The 17,778-nt window shown below is 43.4% G+C and overlaps 1 protein-coding gene across 10 annotated transcripts in view; it reads right to left on the bottom strand.

Moving 5' to 3' along the window:
• DIP2C (disco interacting protein 2 homolog C) overlaps positions 1-17,778 on the bottom strand; it is a 415,907-nt gene that overhangs the window by 158,762 nt on the left and 239,367 nt on the right. Inside the window, exon 1 of one of the 10 annotated variants that reach the window (XM_053260638.1) lies at positions 5,724-5,870. The exons of the other annotated variants lie outside the window; for them this stretch is intronic. Within the exon in view, the coding sequence (XP_053116613.1) occupies positions 5,724-5,790 (67 nt within the window). The 5' untranslated portion in view covers positions 5,791-5,870. Of the gene's footprint in view, positions 1-5,723; positions 5,871-17,778 lie in introns of those variants that run through there. 10 annotated transcript variants of the gene reach the window in all.

The raw sequence follows: 17,778 nt of genomic DNA, 5'->3' as shown, positions 1-17,778 counted from the left end.
GTGCAAGAAAATGGCACAGCTGCATGAAGTCACACGGATGTCCGGAGTTTAGCTCTGGTGCAAAAGTTCCGTGCAAAACAGATGAAGAAGAGTTTCCACAGCAGGAGGTATGGCACTTTGTTGTGCAAGTGCAAACGTGTTTGCACTAGTGCAATAGTGATCAGAAATGCCATCTCCTGATTTAGTGCATCTTGCTGTCCCAACTGCCTTGTGCTAACTTAACATAACTGCACAAGTGCAGCATTATTCTGGTGTCGGCCACTGTAAGGTGCCAGGTGGTGTGTGCGCATGCCTAAGGACGTATGTTACACATCCCGTGGTATTTGGCACATCTTGCGAGATTTCCTGGCAGGGCAGAACAGTGCAGAGCAGAGCAGAGCAGAGCAGGGGGGGCCTCTCTCTGAGTCGCCCTCACTCACCTGGTAGCCTGCCCTGGAATCTGCCTCCTCCTGCCTCAGTCAGCGCTGCCCCTCACTCACCCCGCAGCCCGCCCACAGAGGCAGTGCCACTTCCTGCCTAGGCCTGCGAGCAGAGAAAGGTCGGGCAATGTGTCAGAGGCCCGCGGTTGGCCACCGCCACAATGCCTCTGCTTCCACCCTCAGCTCTGAGCGCTGCCACCGGTCGCAAGCCTAGGTGGGAAGGGGTGATGCCTCTGTGGACAGAGAGGAGCCAGCGAGGCAGCACCAGCAAGATCTGCCATGAATGACCAGAGGGACTGGATTGTCCCCGGCAGGGGATCGGGTCTTCGGCACCCCTGGAGCAACGATCACCGGCGCAGGACTCCATTTGCCTCCAGACTCCCCACAGCCTCTCTGGAGGGCTGGAGGCCCACCTGGGCCGGTGAGGAGAGGAAGCGGGAAGGCCCGCTGCCACCATGGTCAGCTTGGGCTGAGTGGGGCTAGGTCGCCAGATCCACTGAGCCACGACTGGGAGAGGCCTCCTTCTCCTGCCCTCCTCAATAACCTTAAATGACAGAGCACACTGTTGTCCATAAAACCCACCCACCCCGTGTGATGGAGCTGCTAAGGCAATCCTCATGGCCTGCGGGTGGGCGAGTGCCCGGAGGTGTCTCTCGACATGTATTGCAGTGGGGGGGGAGCTGGAGGATCTAGGGTGGGGTATGTGATGGGAAAGGTGGGGGAAAGGATAGAAAAAGAGAAAGGAGGAGGGGGGGGAGAAGAGAGAGAAGGGAGGAGAAGAGCGGGGGAAGAAACAAGGGAAGGGGAGAGAAAGCAGAGGCAAGGAGAGCAAAAAGCACTAGGGTGCAGATGCTCTGTGCCAGTTAAGCTAGTTATTATTAATGTACCAAGATATTACATTATTATTAAAATATGTGTAATAATAATACTGGCTGAAATCCATATTTAAAAAGTGCCAGTGTTATGTAAGAATACTAGTACTGCTGCTGAGATTCTGACCAACACAAGACTTGCACTCTCATGAGGCACGGGAGGAATTTCAGTGACCTCCCGCTCCTCTGGAAGTGCTCTGTACCACCTGAAAATGTATCCCTGATGTTGTGACCCTCAAGTTGTCAAACCTCACATACACACCCCAAGCACAATATGGTGCAATTTTATTGCTTCAGCCAAACTGACATAAGAAAATCAAAGGAACATTTTGCAGCACTACACAAAAGCAAGCGGGATATAGGTTTCCAACACATTTAAAGAAAAACTCTTTCAAAAACAAAAAGCACTGATATGGTATTCATCCAGGCGGCATAAATGTTGTGTTTATCTAATGTAACAGGTATGTTGATTTATACAAGAATATAACCCTAAAGTCATAAAAACCCTAATTTGGAGCAAAGGACTCAAAGAACCCATGGCTGGCACAGCAGGTAATGAGATTTTCTCCCCTTGCTCTTGACATGTTGTGTTTCATGTCACCTCTCCACTAAATTATTTAGTGGAGATTTAAAAGAAAAATCTCAATATTACAAAATGTGGATGACCTACTTATCTTGTGTTCTATAATTTAGAAAAAAAATGTATATAGGTATATCCTACCTGAATGCCTTACAGCTGTAACATTTATATCCGCCATGAAATAAAAATTTAGAAGAATGACATGCGTTCCTAATCAATAAGATTCTTTTCCCCAATGTGGCATTCCTTACTATGGAATGCAAATCTTCCTAAGACGGGGGGAGTAAAAATAAATTTATAACCAAATGACATTTGGGCTGCTTATCCTTACATTGGTTAATTGCCTGGAGCTATCACTTAGTTTAATTTGATAGTTATAATGTCCATTAATGGTAAAATTGCACAATGATACATTTAGACAACCACAGGGCTCTGTGGTTGCCAGGAGTCGACACCGACTCGATGGCACACTTTACTTTAACACAACTGCAATACAACTGTATTAGCAAGATTAATAGGAGAACTGGGAAAGGGGCCATAGCTCAGAGGTAGAGCACACGGCTAGTACGCAGAAGGTCCCGGGTTCAATCCCTGGAATTGAAAGGGGTGGTTGGGAAAGACCCTTATCTCAAACATGGATAACTGCTCTCAATCAGTGTTGACAATACTGAGCTACATGGACCAATGGTTGGTATAAGGCAACGCTGAATGCTCAGCTTTCAAAGACACATTTATTCACCCAGGCTTTTAATTAGATTTATGGCTTTAAATTTTTAATGTTGGTTTTAAATTATTTTAATGTTAATGATTTTAATTGTTTAATGGATTTAGTTTTGATTTTAATTGTTAATTGATTTCAATTGTTTTTATTTTGATGTAAACCACCCTGAGCCATTTTTGGAAGGGCAGTATATAAAACAATCAATCAAACAAACAAACAAACTTTGGACTAACGTTCAACTTTGGACTAGCATGTGGACTAACAAATTGTTATGGGATTTGTGGGGTGTTTCATCACTAGAAGTCTGAATAACAATCTTGCAGGGACTGTTTGCATATAAACAAACTTCTCTGTAACAAGACAGATTGAGAGCTAATTCATACTTTATGAATCAGCAGTAAACTGTTCAGAAGGTATTAAGACAGCAGAAATCCCTTTTAACTGAAGTACCCACACAGTCTACAGTTAGTATCCTCCTTCGATAATGCTCTGTTCATTTGAGTAGACAAGATATGCAAATTCAGGCTGTGGAGTGTGGATCTGCATTTATATCTCTTGGCTATATATCATATTTTTTATATTAAAGGTCTAAGAGGCCACTTGACTTGGCTGCCCTAAATCTGACCTAAAACCAGAAGTTTCTCGTTGAACATGTCACGGCCAAACTTAGACATGATGAAAGAACTCTGGGTTGGACTTCTCAATTCCTCTCTCAAAAACTAGCCTTGGGGCCCACTATTTTCATCAAGGTCGTAATGCAGGGGAGGGAGGAGATCAAAACTCCCCACCCCACCCCTGCATCCATTCCCTGACTTAAATTCCACCCCAGTGCTGTTATTAGCTGCGGAGGGGGAAATATGGGGAAAGGCAATTTAGGTTGTAGAATCAGTGCACGGGGAAAGGATTAAAAACCCCTTTCCCTGTGCCATAGCCTCAATTCAACACCCCACCCCTATGGCTGCCTTGGGCGGTGGGGGGGATAAAACTTTGAGAGCTCTAATCACAGAGCTCCCACATCACATCTAGAGTGATGCCCAAAAAGGCTTGCGGTGTGCTGAAAACTCAAGTTTATCTCAATAACACAAGGAGCCAGGTCTCACGATCAGTGAGACCCGGTTCAGCAGAGTGAGTGGGAAGGGAGCCCTGGGTGGCCAGATCGGCCGCCCACACGATTGCCGGCTCCGTGACAGAGCCGGCAGGGGCTGGGGGGGAGCAGGGGCTAACTGGCCCCCAGAAGCTCCAGCATGCCCTGCGTGAGCGCGCAGGGCATGCTGGCAAGACCCCCGGAGCTGGGAGGTGGCTTTTCGCCTCCCCTCTGGGGGTCGCCTCATGAGTAGGCATGGCATGGAGCTGCGCTGCGGTTACTCACAATCTTCAAAACCAGGTATGTGGAGCACTCGCTCTGCAAACGTGATTTTAGGGCAGGGGTACTTGAGCGGGTTACCCGCTCTAGAACCACCGGGCTCGCAGCTGAGCCCGGTGGTTCTCACGATTACAGAAAATCGGGCTAGTGGGGGCTAGCCCGATTTTCTGCGGTCGTGAGAACAGCCCCAAGGTTTCTTATCTATGATTATTACATATGTTAATCTGATTATTTATAATATCTACAAATATTATAGGACAGCCAGTGTGGTGTAGTGGTTAGAGTTTAGACTAGGACCAACTAGATCCGAGTTCAAAGCCCACTCAGCCATGGATCTCACTGGGTGACTCTAGGTCAGTCACTTATCTCTCAGCCTAACCTATCTCACAGGATTATTGTGAGGCTAAACATAATCATGTACACCACTCTGGGCTCCTTGGAGGAAGAGAAGGATAGAAATGTAAAAAAGAAAACAAACAACCAAAGTGTGCTTGTTCGTAAAAATTGATTATCCTATGGCTTCCAAGAAAACTATAGTTATAGCTTCAGGTGGTGAAATCACTGGTGAAGAAACTGGGACACTTCCTGGAAAACCACTGAATTTAGAAGTTGCTATTGATGAGGTTAATTAGGACTTAATTAGAAAAGATGTTTTTCAACTGTAGAGCTTGAATTGAAAGTTGATTTGGTCAACACAGGATGTTTGTTTCATGCTCAAGAGCATGGTAATCAGTCACTTCTTCTCATTATTCTCTTATTCTTTGTTTCCTGCGAGCTGGTGCACATAATTTTAATATGTAATCTGAATGTTGACTCATGGACTCCAAACTAGGATATACTATTGCCAGAAGCATGGAGCCATCAGTGTGTTTTATTCCTCTGCAATGTAAACACTTTAAATTAAGCTGAATTAAGTTTCATTCAAACCACCAAAAGCCACTGCCTATATGCTTTTCTGCAAGTGTGTCTTTTCATAGAGAGATACGTGTGTCTGTGGATTGGGGTCCCCGAGTCTTAAGGGCTCTAGTCTTGACTGTGAGAAAAGCCCCCCATTTCCTTCTGACAAAGGCCAATATCCAAGAGGAAGCTCAGCTTGTTCATTCTGAAGAGAAATGCTCCTAGGATTTGACTCTTTTCTAAGAAAAATCTCTGTGCAACACAATTGCTGATCTGCGACACAGAACACATCAGCCACAAACACCTTTTCCAGACCAGACACTCTTGGCTCACTGCAAAAGTGAAAGTTCACATCAGTAAAGCTCTTCTCCCATGAAGCACTCCAACAGAAAGGAAAACAAATTATCTTGCAATAAAATAACATAAAGAGAACATGTGTACAGTAATTTGTCAATGTCGCATCTTAATCCCAATGCTCCCATTCTCATTATGGTTTCCGTTGCTGGAATAGTGACCTTGACACCCATTATGTGCTCCCATCGGCAGCGTAGCATGCTTGGCTGCCACCTAGGTCAATTATTCAAATGACAAACAGAATCCAAGACAGTGGCTCATGAATGGCTATTTTCCATGTTACCTACACACAAGCGCTAACTCAAGGCTTCCAGCTAAGTCATGCACGAAATGTTCCTATGTACCCATAATGTCAAGGTAGGTAATGTACGTATGGAGAAGAGCCCTTTTTCGCTCTTTGGCCTCTTCTCCCCGCCCACTGGGCCAAGAGATATGTTTGCCCTATTTCCCAAGGAGCCGCCATCCAATCTTGTCACTGAACTCTGCTGGCAATAATGAAAGAAATAATATTACATACCATGAGCCGTTGTCAGCTCCTGACAAGTGAGGGTCAAAATGAGAGAAGTCATTAAAGCTGTCATCATCTCCTTTGTGCATTTTATTTATTTCTTTTTAAATAGCAGCCATGGAGCAGTGGGCGGAGGGGAGAGCCGGTCTGGACTGAAAATGCAGGATGGGTGGAAGGGGGGATTTAACCCAGGGGCGGAGCCTCCATTGAGCAGACGGGTTCAAAGAATGTAGGCCGCCACCCTTCAGGGGCCACACCTGGCACCCCAGAGATGCCCCCCATGTCTGCAGTCAGACGGGGGGCATGATTTAGCTTAAAAATGGGGCTACACAGCCTCATTTTTGAGCTTAAAATCTACCAGTGCTGCCTTTGCAGCGCAGCCAGAGTGACTCTCTCTGACTTTAAAAGACAGGGAGAGTTGCTCTAGCCATGCTGCGAATGGAGCGCTGGCCAGTCTAACTCCCAAATGGGGCTGCACAGCCTTGTTTTGGAGCTAAACCACACCCCCACATTCTGACATCAGATGCAGGGGGCGTGGTTAAACATTCCTTGTGTCTGATGTCAGATGCAGGGGGTCGGGCTAGGGGCTGTGGATGTGGCAGAACCCAAGCCGCCGCTGGCCTCCCTCCGCCCCATTTCCCTTGTGCTGTTTTCCTGCTGAAAACTGCCCTCCTAAAGTGGCAATTTGGTGCTAAAGGTGCCACTTGCTGGCATGGCACTTTCAGTGGCAAATAGTAATTTCTGGGGTGCAGGAAAATGCCCCAGGGTAAAGGCTTAAAGTCCTCCCTCATGCCTCAACATGGTCCCAATCTGTATCCCCATTGTGGCAGCTCTTTGAAAACGGGGTGGGGTGGGTGGGGGGGACATGCATGCAAGACATGACCCAGAAAAACAAGACAAAGTTGGGCAAGATGTGAGAGAGCAAACGACCAACAGAGTTGCTCGGGCTAGGGAGCATGCCTGACTCAGAAGCAAATGCAGAAGACATGAAAAGGTTTCCATTACTCCAACTTCTGGCAGTGTCTGGATTTCTTTGATATTCAGAAGCCTGGAGTCAAAGAATATCGGATCATGTGAACCAGGTATTGCCTAATTGCTATGGATAATCTTTCTGGGTCCGTTAATAAGAGGCTCAAGCACTGACATCTCAATCTAAACCTAAACAGGAATTCTTGATAACAGGTTACTGTTTATATTTTGTTCCATACTTGGACTATTTTAGTGCCTTCAAGTGAACAATGCAATGCCCAGGCACACAGCCAGTGATAAGACAAGTGCTGCACAGCATTTGTGCCAAAGTAAACACCATTTGGTCTGGGGCCACAAGCCAGGCTGCTCTTAGGGATGTTTTTCTCTGGAAACTACAGCTACTCTCATCTCAGCTCCATATTCTTCCATTAACTTATTATTGATTTTTTTTTAATTTACTCCTTCAGCCATGAAGGAAGGATTTTTCATCAAGTGCAGTCATAGCTCAACAGATGTGAAATGAAATTCTCTGAAATTTCTAGACGACAGAAGAATGTGGAATGCTTTCTAAAGCAAGCACTTTCCGCACTGTGAACACCTGTCTCGGTGTTTTCCAATGCAGCATTCCTAAGGGCCACCCCCACCCCTGCACTGTTCACATTTTGGGGGCAGCTCAACACTCTTCTGTAATACCAGCCATCCTTCAAGCCCAGGCTGGTCAATGCAAAAAGTCCAGTACAGATATAAAGCTGGGTCCCTGCAAACCGTGTTTTGCAAATCAAGGTTCAGTCTCATGAATGCATGCTCCTCCTCTTTGCCTCCTCTCCTCTCTGGAACAAATTCTCCCTTCACTAGCTATGATTCTGCATTACATTAACCATGATAATCTAACTTCCTCTCAAGCATGGTTTTGCAAGCCCATTTCAAATTATTTCTTTGAACTGTGTTTTATGAGGAAACCATGGTTAGTATGGCAAAGTTCTGTTTTGTGGCGTCAAAGCTCCGTAAAGACTGTATTAGTAATTTGAACAGTTTGTGATCTTGTAAACTTTTGAAATTCTTGAATTTTCTTATTAATGCTGTTAATTGTTATTGTTTGTTAATCTGGTCTGTGACCGCAATAAACATACTACTACTACTATTAATTACTATTCATTACTTTATATATTACTCCTAGACTGAGAGGAGAGCTGGTCTTGTGGTAGCAAACATGACTTGTCCCCTTAGCTAAACAGGGTCCGTCCTGGTTGCATTTGAATAGGAGACTAGAAGTGTGAGCACAATAAGATACCTTAGGGGATGGAGCAGCTCTGGGAAGAGCAGAAGGTTTCAAGTTCCCTCCCTGGCTTCTCCAAGATAGGGCTGAGAGAGATTGCTGCCTGCAACCTTGGAGAAGCCACTGCCAGTCTGTGAAGACAATACTGAGCTAGATAGACCAATGGTCTGACTCGTTTTATGGCAGCTTCTTATGTTCCTACCTCTGCTCCCCATTATCTACCACTGTTCATGCTTGCACCATGTTTACTCATATGTGGTGGTCACTTTTAAAACAGTGCAGAACTAAACAACAACAACAACATTTAAATACCGCTTTTCAACAAAAGTTTCCAAAGCAGTTTACATAGAGAAATAATAAATAAACTAGCCGACCCCGCACAGAGCATCTGTGCACTCTTTGGGGCCGGCGGTTGCCTCTCCCCCCACTTCTGCCCCAGCCTCTGCTTCTGGGCCCAGGCACCTCTCCTCCCCACTGCCACTTCTGCCCCCTGCCACTTTCTTTCCCCCCTTCCTGGGCCTTGCCTCTGTGGCCGGGCTGGGCCCGCCACCGATGGCCTCCACGGCTGGGCCGCCGCCACGGCAACCAATCCTCCTCGGTGTGCCTCAGCCAATCAGGCGCGTCCGCCGCCCAGCCAATCAGCTGGGCTCTGGGACGCACATTCCAAGGCACACCCAGGAGAATTAATATAATAGATTAAGATGGATCCCTGTCCCCAAAGGGCTCACAGTCTAAAAAATAATAATAAGACAGATAACGGCAAAAGTAACTGGAGGTACTGTGCTGGGGGTGGATAGGGCCAGTTACTCTCCCTCTACTAAATAAAGAGAATCACCACATTAAAAAGGTGCCTCTTTGCCCAGTTAGCAGGGGTTGGACACTAAGTAAAAATCAGAAGAGGCATCAACCTGAAAATATGGATTGGACACAGCCTGCAGTATGGGAATCAGACCACTGTACCAAAATTCAGTGGGTGGTCAGGCACCTTTTATGGTGGATTCCTCAATGTGCAACTCACTCCCTTCTGAAATGTGTCTGCTCTTCTACTCTACCTCTTTATTTACTGGACAATATTATGGGCTCCACTCCTTCCGATTATTGCTATTTCTCTTCCTTTAAAAAATGTTCTCCAGATGGACTGAGGTCACATTGTTGTACTTTATTGCAATATTTTAAGCAAAATGTCCAGAATGGGGGGGGGGGAATCAAAATTGTATTTCAGCTCAACAGTTCTCCAATGTGGAGCATAGGAACATAGGAAACTGCCATATACTGAGTAAGACTATTGGTCTATCTAGCTCAGTATTGTCTTCATAGACTGGCAGTGGCTTCTCCGAGGTTGCAGGCAGGAATCTCTCTCAGCCCTCTCTTGGAGAAGCCAGGGAGGGAACTTGAAACCTTCTGCTCTTCCCAGAGCAGCTTCATCCCCTGAGGGGAATATCTTGCAGTGCTCACCCATCAAGTCTCCCATTCAGATGCAACCAGGGCAGACCCTGCTTAGCTATGGGGACAAGTCATGCTTGCTACCATAAGACCAGTTGTCCTCTCCTCAAGGTTGGTCCCTCTACGTCCTCCTGGTCATGGAAGTCCCTTGCCTGCCTGAGCCAGACGGATGCGGACAGGAGGAGAAGTGAGCAAGCAAGGTGGGGAATCTGCCCCCATGGAGCAGAAGGCACTGCTAAGTGTGAGCAGTGTTTGCACATCCATACACTCCACAGAGCAGAATGCATTGCCAGGAATGAGTGGTTAACCCACCACCAACCCTACAATAGATGGCTCCTAAATTTTGAGGTTGGCTCCTACAACCAAAGAAAATTTGTTGAGGCCTGATTTATTAGAAGTAATATCAATTATCATTATAACCCATAGAAGAGGCATTATGATGTAAAGCATCAGGTATACTAATGCGTATCTATCTATCTATCTATCTATCTATCTATCTATCTATCTATCTACAGATATAGGGGCTTAGATAACTTCATGGAGGAGAGGTTAATTAAGAATCTTAAGTTAACTGATTGATTATTCAATCAGTGAATGATTATTCACAAGAGGAACATCATCATGCCAGGAGAGGAAATTAACAGGAATGTTGTGCTGCTTGGTTTTATTTTTTAAGGCCTTCAATGATTCTTACATCCCAAACAGTACTCCTCAACCTCTGCAATGCTAATTTAATTTTCTGGGTAAGACCCCTTTTCTCTCCATTTACTGTTTGGACAAGATGAATTTAAAAAAATTGAAACCTAATATAACAGAATGAAGACCAAGCTTCCACTTTAGAAAATGGTAGGACGCATCATAACAAAAGCACATACTATATTTGCCCTAATAGAAGATGAGACTGAATTTAAGATTAAATATAGGATATACCTGAATTTCCTGGGGGGCAGAGAGAAGACTCTAAATTTAAGATGACCTCTCGATTGCTAACATCAAAGAACTTGCAAAAACCAAGTTCTAGTTGATTTAAAAAAATCTTTGTTTGCAGGAAATCCGGGACCACTTGATGCTACATCACTGCTAAACTAAGTGGGTGTGGACCAGCTTAGTCCCCTAGATGGGAAACTACAAAGAGCCCCATGTAACAATGTGATAATAAGTATCACTTTTTAAAAACCTTGTTTACCCACTCCTATTTTCAACACATGCTCAAATGTTTCTCTCTCGCTCCCTTTCTCTCTGTTAATTCCATATCCTTTCATTATTGATTTTTCAGCCCAACCTTGTCTGAAGCAAAACATTGTTTTGTACCAGGTCATTCTGCAATTCACCTTTGATTATGGACACCAGCGTAAAGTTTATTCTTCTTTCCATGATTCTTTCCAGCAAAGTGGTTTTATCTGTTCCAACAGTCCAATATATTTTTCCATGCTTAACTTCCTTTGTACACTTTTATTTTTAGCTCCATCCTATTGAAAATATCACTTTCTACTGACTGCAGTGTGGTTATAAAAAATATCAGCACTATTCTAGAATCTTTTATTTTAAAAAACAAATATATTATTTCAACAAGTGTTCATCAAGTTTGCCCAGCTTTTCGCAGAATCTGAGCAACACTTTCTAATCTATAACATACTAGCACCCAATTTGTGGTCATCTTAATCATACTTATTTGGAAAGAAGTCCTACTGAAATCAAGACTTACTTCCAGATAAACAGATTTAGGATTAGACTATGATAAGATATTTATATATACAGTAATCAAGAAGGAAGTCCTAAGAAAAGGGGGGAGAAAGAATTATAATATTTCCAACTAAGAAACAGGTGCAACAATAAAACTTTGTGCATCTCTAACACACCCCAAACTGTTATGCAAAATATTAGATACTAAAACAAATTAGAGTTTTTAAAAATCAAGAGTTTACTTGTAAGGTACTTGGAAAATAGATTGCCTCCAAATAGTTTCTCCCACAGAATAAAAGAAAGTTGTTGAGAATTGGGGCTGAACTGGCCTGCACAGCCCCATTTATTCATCTGTAGATTCCAGATCATACTAGACCTTTTGTTGTAAATCGCCCAGAAACTTGCGTTTTGGGTAGTATACAAATATGTTAAATAAAATAAATAGATAATAAACAAAGTGAGATGCAAGTGTGTGACAAGGAGACACAGAAACAAGCTCCTATTTCTCAGTCATTTATCTATTCTACATCCTGCCTTCAGCCTCCTTGCCTCTTGGATCTCTGTCCCTTCCCTTCCCTATGCCCTGGAACCTCTTCCCCATTCTCAGCTATTCCCTGTGTGAGGTTTTAATCCCAGAAAAACTAACAACTTTTCCTTCCCTCACAGAATCTGGACAGCAAACTTTGTTCTTCACTGAACTGAACATTCCAAACCATCACACTAGCTCAGCCAATCAATTGCAGAGGCTTCACTGTTACAAGCAAAATACAGATGAAGTATCATTGAGAAAACACAATACAGATGATGTATCATTGAGGAACGTTTGTTCAACACCAGATACGCATTTTATTAATTCATAGGAACACAGGGAACATAGGAAACTGCCATATACTGAGTCAGACCATTGATCTACCTAGCTCAGTATTGTTTTCACAGACTGGCAGCGGCTTCTCCAAGGTTGCAGGCAGGAATCTCTCTCAGCCCTATCTTGGAGAAGCCAGGGAGGGAACTTGAAACCTTCAGCTCTTCCCAGAGCAGCTTCATCCCCTGAGGGGAATATCTTGCAGTGCTCACACATCAGGTCTACCATTCAGATGCAACCCTGCTTAGCTATGGGGACAAGTCATGCTTGCTACCACAAGACCAGCTCTCCTCTCCCAATTCAAGAAGGCTTAAATTTTTTTTATCATAAATTCAACTATATCTAGCCATCTTAGTAACCAGATCAGCCATGTATGTTCATGTATTTGTGGAGATCATTCCATTAACTAAGTTTAATCTATGTAATTATCAATTTATCATTCTAAGAGCATATGTAACTACTCAAAGTGCCTGAAGAAATGAAGCTGAGGGAGGGAAGCATCTATCCAATTAGCTACTACAGAAAATTGCTTAGAATTAATGTGGTATCTGTTTTAAAATATTCGTTTTGGGGGGATTCGAAGTATAAACAAAGCTGACAAAAATGGAAACATATGAAACAGACTGCAATTTAACTACCAAAAAAACCCCCACCCAAACAACCCCAAACCTGAGCAAACAGAAGGATGTGATTCAGTTGGCAACAGGAAGAATTTTTCATTGTTATTGGTATGTACATATAGTTGTCAAACTAATAAATGAAAGTGCTAACTCCTACGTATATTTATATACAACAAGGTGGATATGAGTATTGTTTCCCCTCTTATCCTTTATTGTTGTAACTGAAAACATAAAGAGAGGGTCATTATTTTCACTATTAATATTTTATGCATAAATAGGAGCTTTAAAGTGTAGTAAGGCCCAACTATTAGCTAAACAAACTAAGAGCTGGAGGTAAAAATAACACTGCAGGTAGCATTAGAAGCAAAATCTATGAAACCTTCCATCAAGCAGAATGAAGCAAAAGCAATGTTTCGCCATACATAAAGAGTAGAGAAATGCCACACATCAATAAAGGGAACTCCTGGGATCTACTAACACTATGTTGATGGAAAATTAATGAAGTGTGTATAGACCTCTCCGCTGAATAGTCCAAGATAACAAGGCAAAGCAGTTCTAGTCCTACCAGGAACGTGAAGTGAAAGAGGGTTCATGGCTGTATTCTATTTTGTGGCTACCACTTAAAAGGGGGGGGATCCCCACTCTCTATGTTGTACTCTTGTGAGAACATACTCCACTCTGATTTTTGCGAGTTTCGCTCCCCCAGTTATCACCCCTCTGGATGATAACTAGAAGTAACCTGTGTCTTGCTCTGCTGAGTACGTGCTATCGCTTTAGTGCATCTTCCTGATATGTTGGTGCAACACTAGCTGTGAGGTCTGCAGGCTCCATGACAGTGGCGATCACTGCCAGACACTGTTCCCTCTAAGGCGTGCATGTGTGTGTGCTCACACATTTTTTTATGTCCACTCAGTTAATTTTTGATCCCGTTCAGGTGGAATCAGGAAGGCCCCACTCTGAATGCATGTGTGCAGACACTGCCTTGATACTGCCACCCAGAACAAAACTCATTCCACACACAGATGAAAAAAATTAGAGAGAACCCTGGTACCAGACCGAGGCTTCAACCTCGGTCAGGAGGGAGGGAGTAGTTGAAGACTGGGATACCCAACATCATTTCATCTGCCACCAGAAGCTACTTTACCATCTCCAAAACAGACAAATCTCAATATTCCCTTTGAGCAAATAATAGTAGTAAGTTCTTCAGAATACATAATCGTAAGCTGCCTCTTAATAATGTTATTGTTTCATGAGAAAATGATACCTACTAACTGGAAGGTTAGTACCTGCCTAAATAGTAACTACCATTTAGTAGGTGCCATTTTCTAATGAAGCAACAACATGAGTAAGAGGCTTAGGGCTACATATTATGGAGAATTTTTTATTTGTTTTTGCCCATCTCAATATTTGCCTGCTCTTTTGAGCACACTGCATCAACGCTTGGGGATGGGTGCAGAGATTCCATTGCTCAAATTTAGCAATTATTAATAAGAAAAATATAAGCACCAATCATGCAGTTCCAGAAATGTACAAAGGTTATTTGGGCAGGGAATTGAATGATCAACCAAAGTTAGATAAAATTTAGTGGGACTAGACAAGAGCATTGGTGCAGACCCAGAGTCAAGATTCAGGAGTCCATCTTAAATATTCTTGCAAACCTGTTGCAAAGCATGGGGTCATGATTAGAATCCATGCTAGTGATTGTGACAACAGGCCAAAAGTATTTAAGTATTATATACTGCATTAAATGGAAAAGAGAAAGCAATCTCTTTCTTTTATGTCACAGGGATTGGCAGTTTAGCCGATCAGTCAGTTCTGGAGTGTGTGAGAGAGCCAGACTTTTCAATGTCAGGAAGGATATGCCAACACTGGGTTTATCGCACAAATCTGCCCATGTCGGCATATCCTGTCCTACTTGCAGTCCAGAACCGGACATCTGTAACCAAAATTTGAAGTACAAGACAGATGCCCAGTTCCGAGCCACAGGCAGGGCAAGCCATGCCAACATTGGCGGGCTTGCACAACAAACCCAATGTTGGCATATCCTTCTTAACACTGGAATTGGGCTTGCATACTCGTTCCAGGAACCAGCAGTCCAGCAGAGCCTCTGGTTCACCATGACATGTGAACCATACAATAGGGAAAACACTGAAATGTTTACTAGCACTAACTAAGAGAGAAACCTACAATGCCCTGTTATTTCTATATCCGTAGGAACCACAGTGTCCTGCAATATATTCTACCTTTTAAAAAGTTGTAATTTTGCTTCTCATATTGATTTTCCGTTAATGACCGATGAAAAGTGATTAATTGCACTTAGTGTGGCCATGTGGAAAATCTCTTCCTAAGGCATAACACAAAATATCATTTATCCAAGTGTCCTGAGAAGCATTCAAACCCTCTGGGCAATCAGAAAGGATAAAAAAGGAATGTTATTTCTGGAGCATTATACCAATATTAAGATGCATGGAGAAAGAGACGGCAGCATTGAGATAGCTAGCAGATCTGAATACATCAGGTTTGAGAAAGGGTTCTTGTATTCTGCAGGATACCTTTTGCCACAAATTAATATGATCTAAAGAAGGCCCTAGAATTAAAGCCACTGCTTGACAAAATCCTACTATTCAGGGATTACCAACATGGCGTATGAATTACTCTTTGCCACTCTGAAAGGTACTTAGAAATGCAGAGAGGTGGAAGAGCAAGGGAGTGTATTGCTTTCAATGGCAGGTATTTAAAATATTTTTACACCACTTGGCTGAAAAGGAAGGGGGACTCTAATCTGCTCCGTTATCCTGACAGTCCAGTAGTAAAATCTTGCTGACTTCTCTGGCTCTGAGCTGGTGTGAATGAAAGGGAAACTGGTTTAAGATGCGAAAGCTTTGAGGCTCTTAAGCTAAGCGCTGGAGGGGTGAGGGGGAAGAGTACAGAAATGACAGCTAGAAGGCTCTGGTTCTTGCATGAGGGGAGGATATTACAAACTGCTTCACTCAGGTGCAATTGGCAGGAAGGGCTTGGTCTGCAGACAATGAGGTCATTCACACAAGCGAAAATTGTGTTCTACTCAGGTTTGGGAGCTGTGTGTGCTCCCAATTTTCTGTTGCGTGGGAGTAAGCAACTAGGTAGGAGAAGGGAGAAGTGATTGTGTGGAATCAAGGTAAGAGGAAAAGCTACCCAAATTTCCCTCCTACCTTGCTTTCACACCATCACTTCTCTCTTCTCTTACCAAATTGTTTGCATGCACGCAACCGAAAATTCGGAGCACACACAGCTCCCAAACCTGCGTAGGACACAGTTTTCAATGGTGTCAATTATTATTTTATTTATTCAATTTATATACCGCCCTTCTTAAAGTGGATCAGGGCAGTTTAAATTAAAATCAAAAACACATAATAAAACAATTAAAATTTTTAAAAAACCCTTTCGAACAGGACTAAAATTCAAACTAGATATCATTAAAAGCCAGGCTAAAAAGATGGATCTTTAAGGCTCTTCTGAAGGCCTCTAAATAAGATAATACTCTATATCCACCGGGAGTGCATTCCACAACCCAGGAGCGACATCTGGGAAGGCCTGATCCCAGGGCGGGAAGCATCTGAAGAAGAACTGGAAGCATCTGAAGAAGGACCCCTCCTGATTATCTTAATGAGCGGTGGGGATCTTGTCAAGAAAGCTGCTCTCTCAGGGGGGACAGAACAACAAGTTCTATCCTGTCTTGCAGATTACAATCTCCTAACAATGAGCACCTCCCCATTATGACCTCATAATGACCTCAAAGTGTTTTACATGCATTCCGATGTTTGTACATACATACATGTTTTTCCGTGAATGACTGCCCCTGTATTCGTTTTAAAAGTAAACCTAGGTACAGGCCCCCTGAAATGCAGGATACAGACAGGGAGCGTACTGCTGTACCTGCATAACATAACTGCACCTGCATACAGATCTGTACCTATGCATAGTGCACACGGATTGTACAAGTGCTGAATATAGTGTGTGAATCTCTTAGATGTAGGTGCAAGACTGAAGCTGGTTCTACTCACACAGCAGAGGGTGGACTGGACTGCTTCAAGCTGCATGTGCCTTCTTTTAATACTCCCCATGTGCAAAACTCTCTGCAAAGAAAAAAGCTGGAGCATCAGAGAGAAGGTTCAATTACAGTTCACTCCCTTGCTGTTATGGATTTAAAAAAAATTGTGTGTTTTCGGTGCATTTTTAAACGTTTTATGCTCTCCATACAGTAAAAACAAAAAACGAAGGAGAGCATTAAAAAGGGGGGGTGGGGGTCACCTTTCCGCAGACTAAAGCAGCAGATTGTTCTAGCATCTCAGGATTCCGCCATTAGATACTCCTACCTCAATTCAGTCGCAAGAGACATTCTGCAAAGGACACATCAGATGGTAGATGGGAGCATTTTGGATTATACTATTGTATATTGTGAGGGTAGTATTTCTGAATGTTATTTCCACACATTAGTCCATTTAAAAAAATCCTTGATACAGTAAATTGGCATACTAGGGAGAAGGCGACACTAATTACTATTTTCTCTGATGTGTACCTTTTTAATGTATATGGAACCATCATTCGTTTCTTTGTATTAACGTTGGGCAATATTCAAAAATGTGACCCCCCTCCAACCACAATCTGAATTGTTATAGTCTAGAATCTGACCCTCCTAAGTCCGCAGAACTTGGGTCTTGGCTGCAGAAGGAGACCAGCAGAAGGTGGGAAAGAGGTGATAGAGTCCTAAGATAGCAGAATGGGCAGTATCACACAATTGTGTGGTGGGGGCGGGCATATAATGCTCCTCTATGGTGGGGGTGGGGGAAGCAGAAAATCAGCACAGCAGAACCAGGAACTTTCTCTCTAGCTTTCCTCAGAAAGGGAGTTTTTGATGTGAGGAAGTATTTAAATATGTTATTTCCCACTTGCAGTTTGAAACGATGCAGTCCCAAGAACACTATATAATGTGATTTTCATCACTGTAGCTCAGGGATACAGGGAGAATGAGAGACCTTATCAATTGGTGGTCACTAATGCATTCATGAAAGGCATTTCCCAAGTTCACGGAAAATGTCCCTGGCATGTGGGAAAGCCCCCTTCCCCTTGCTGATGACAGCAGATGTTATCTCAGTAGAAAGATGCAGCTGTAGCATGTAGAAGGTAGAGTAGGGAGCGTAGTGTATGCTTTTCCTGCTAAAGTGAAATAGA

The sequence above is a fragment of the Hemicordylus capensis genome, chromosome 6, assembly GCF_027244095.1.
Source record: "Hemicordylus capensis ecotype Gifberg chromosome 6, rHemCap1.1.pri, whole genome shotgun sequence".
NCBI classification, from domain to species: Eukaryota; Metazoa; Chordata; class Lepidosauria; order Squamata; family Cordylidae; genus Hemicordylus; species Hemicordylus capensis.
Note: the sequence above shows the minus strand (reverse complement) of the source record. Positions and strands in the feature narration are given on the sequence as shown.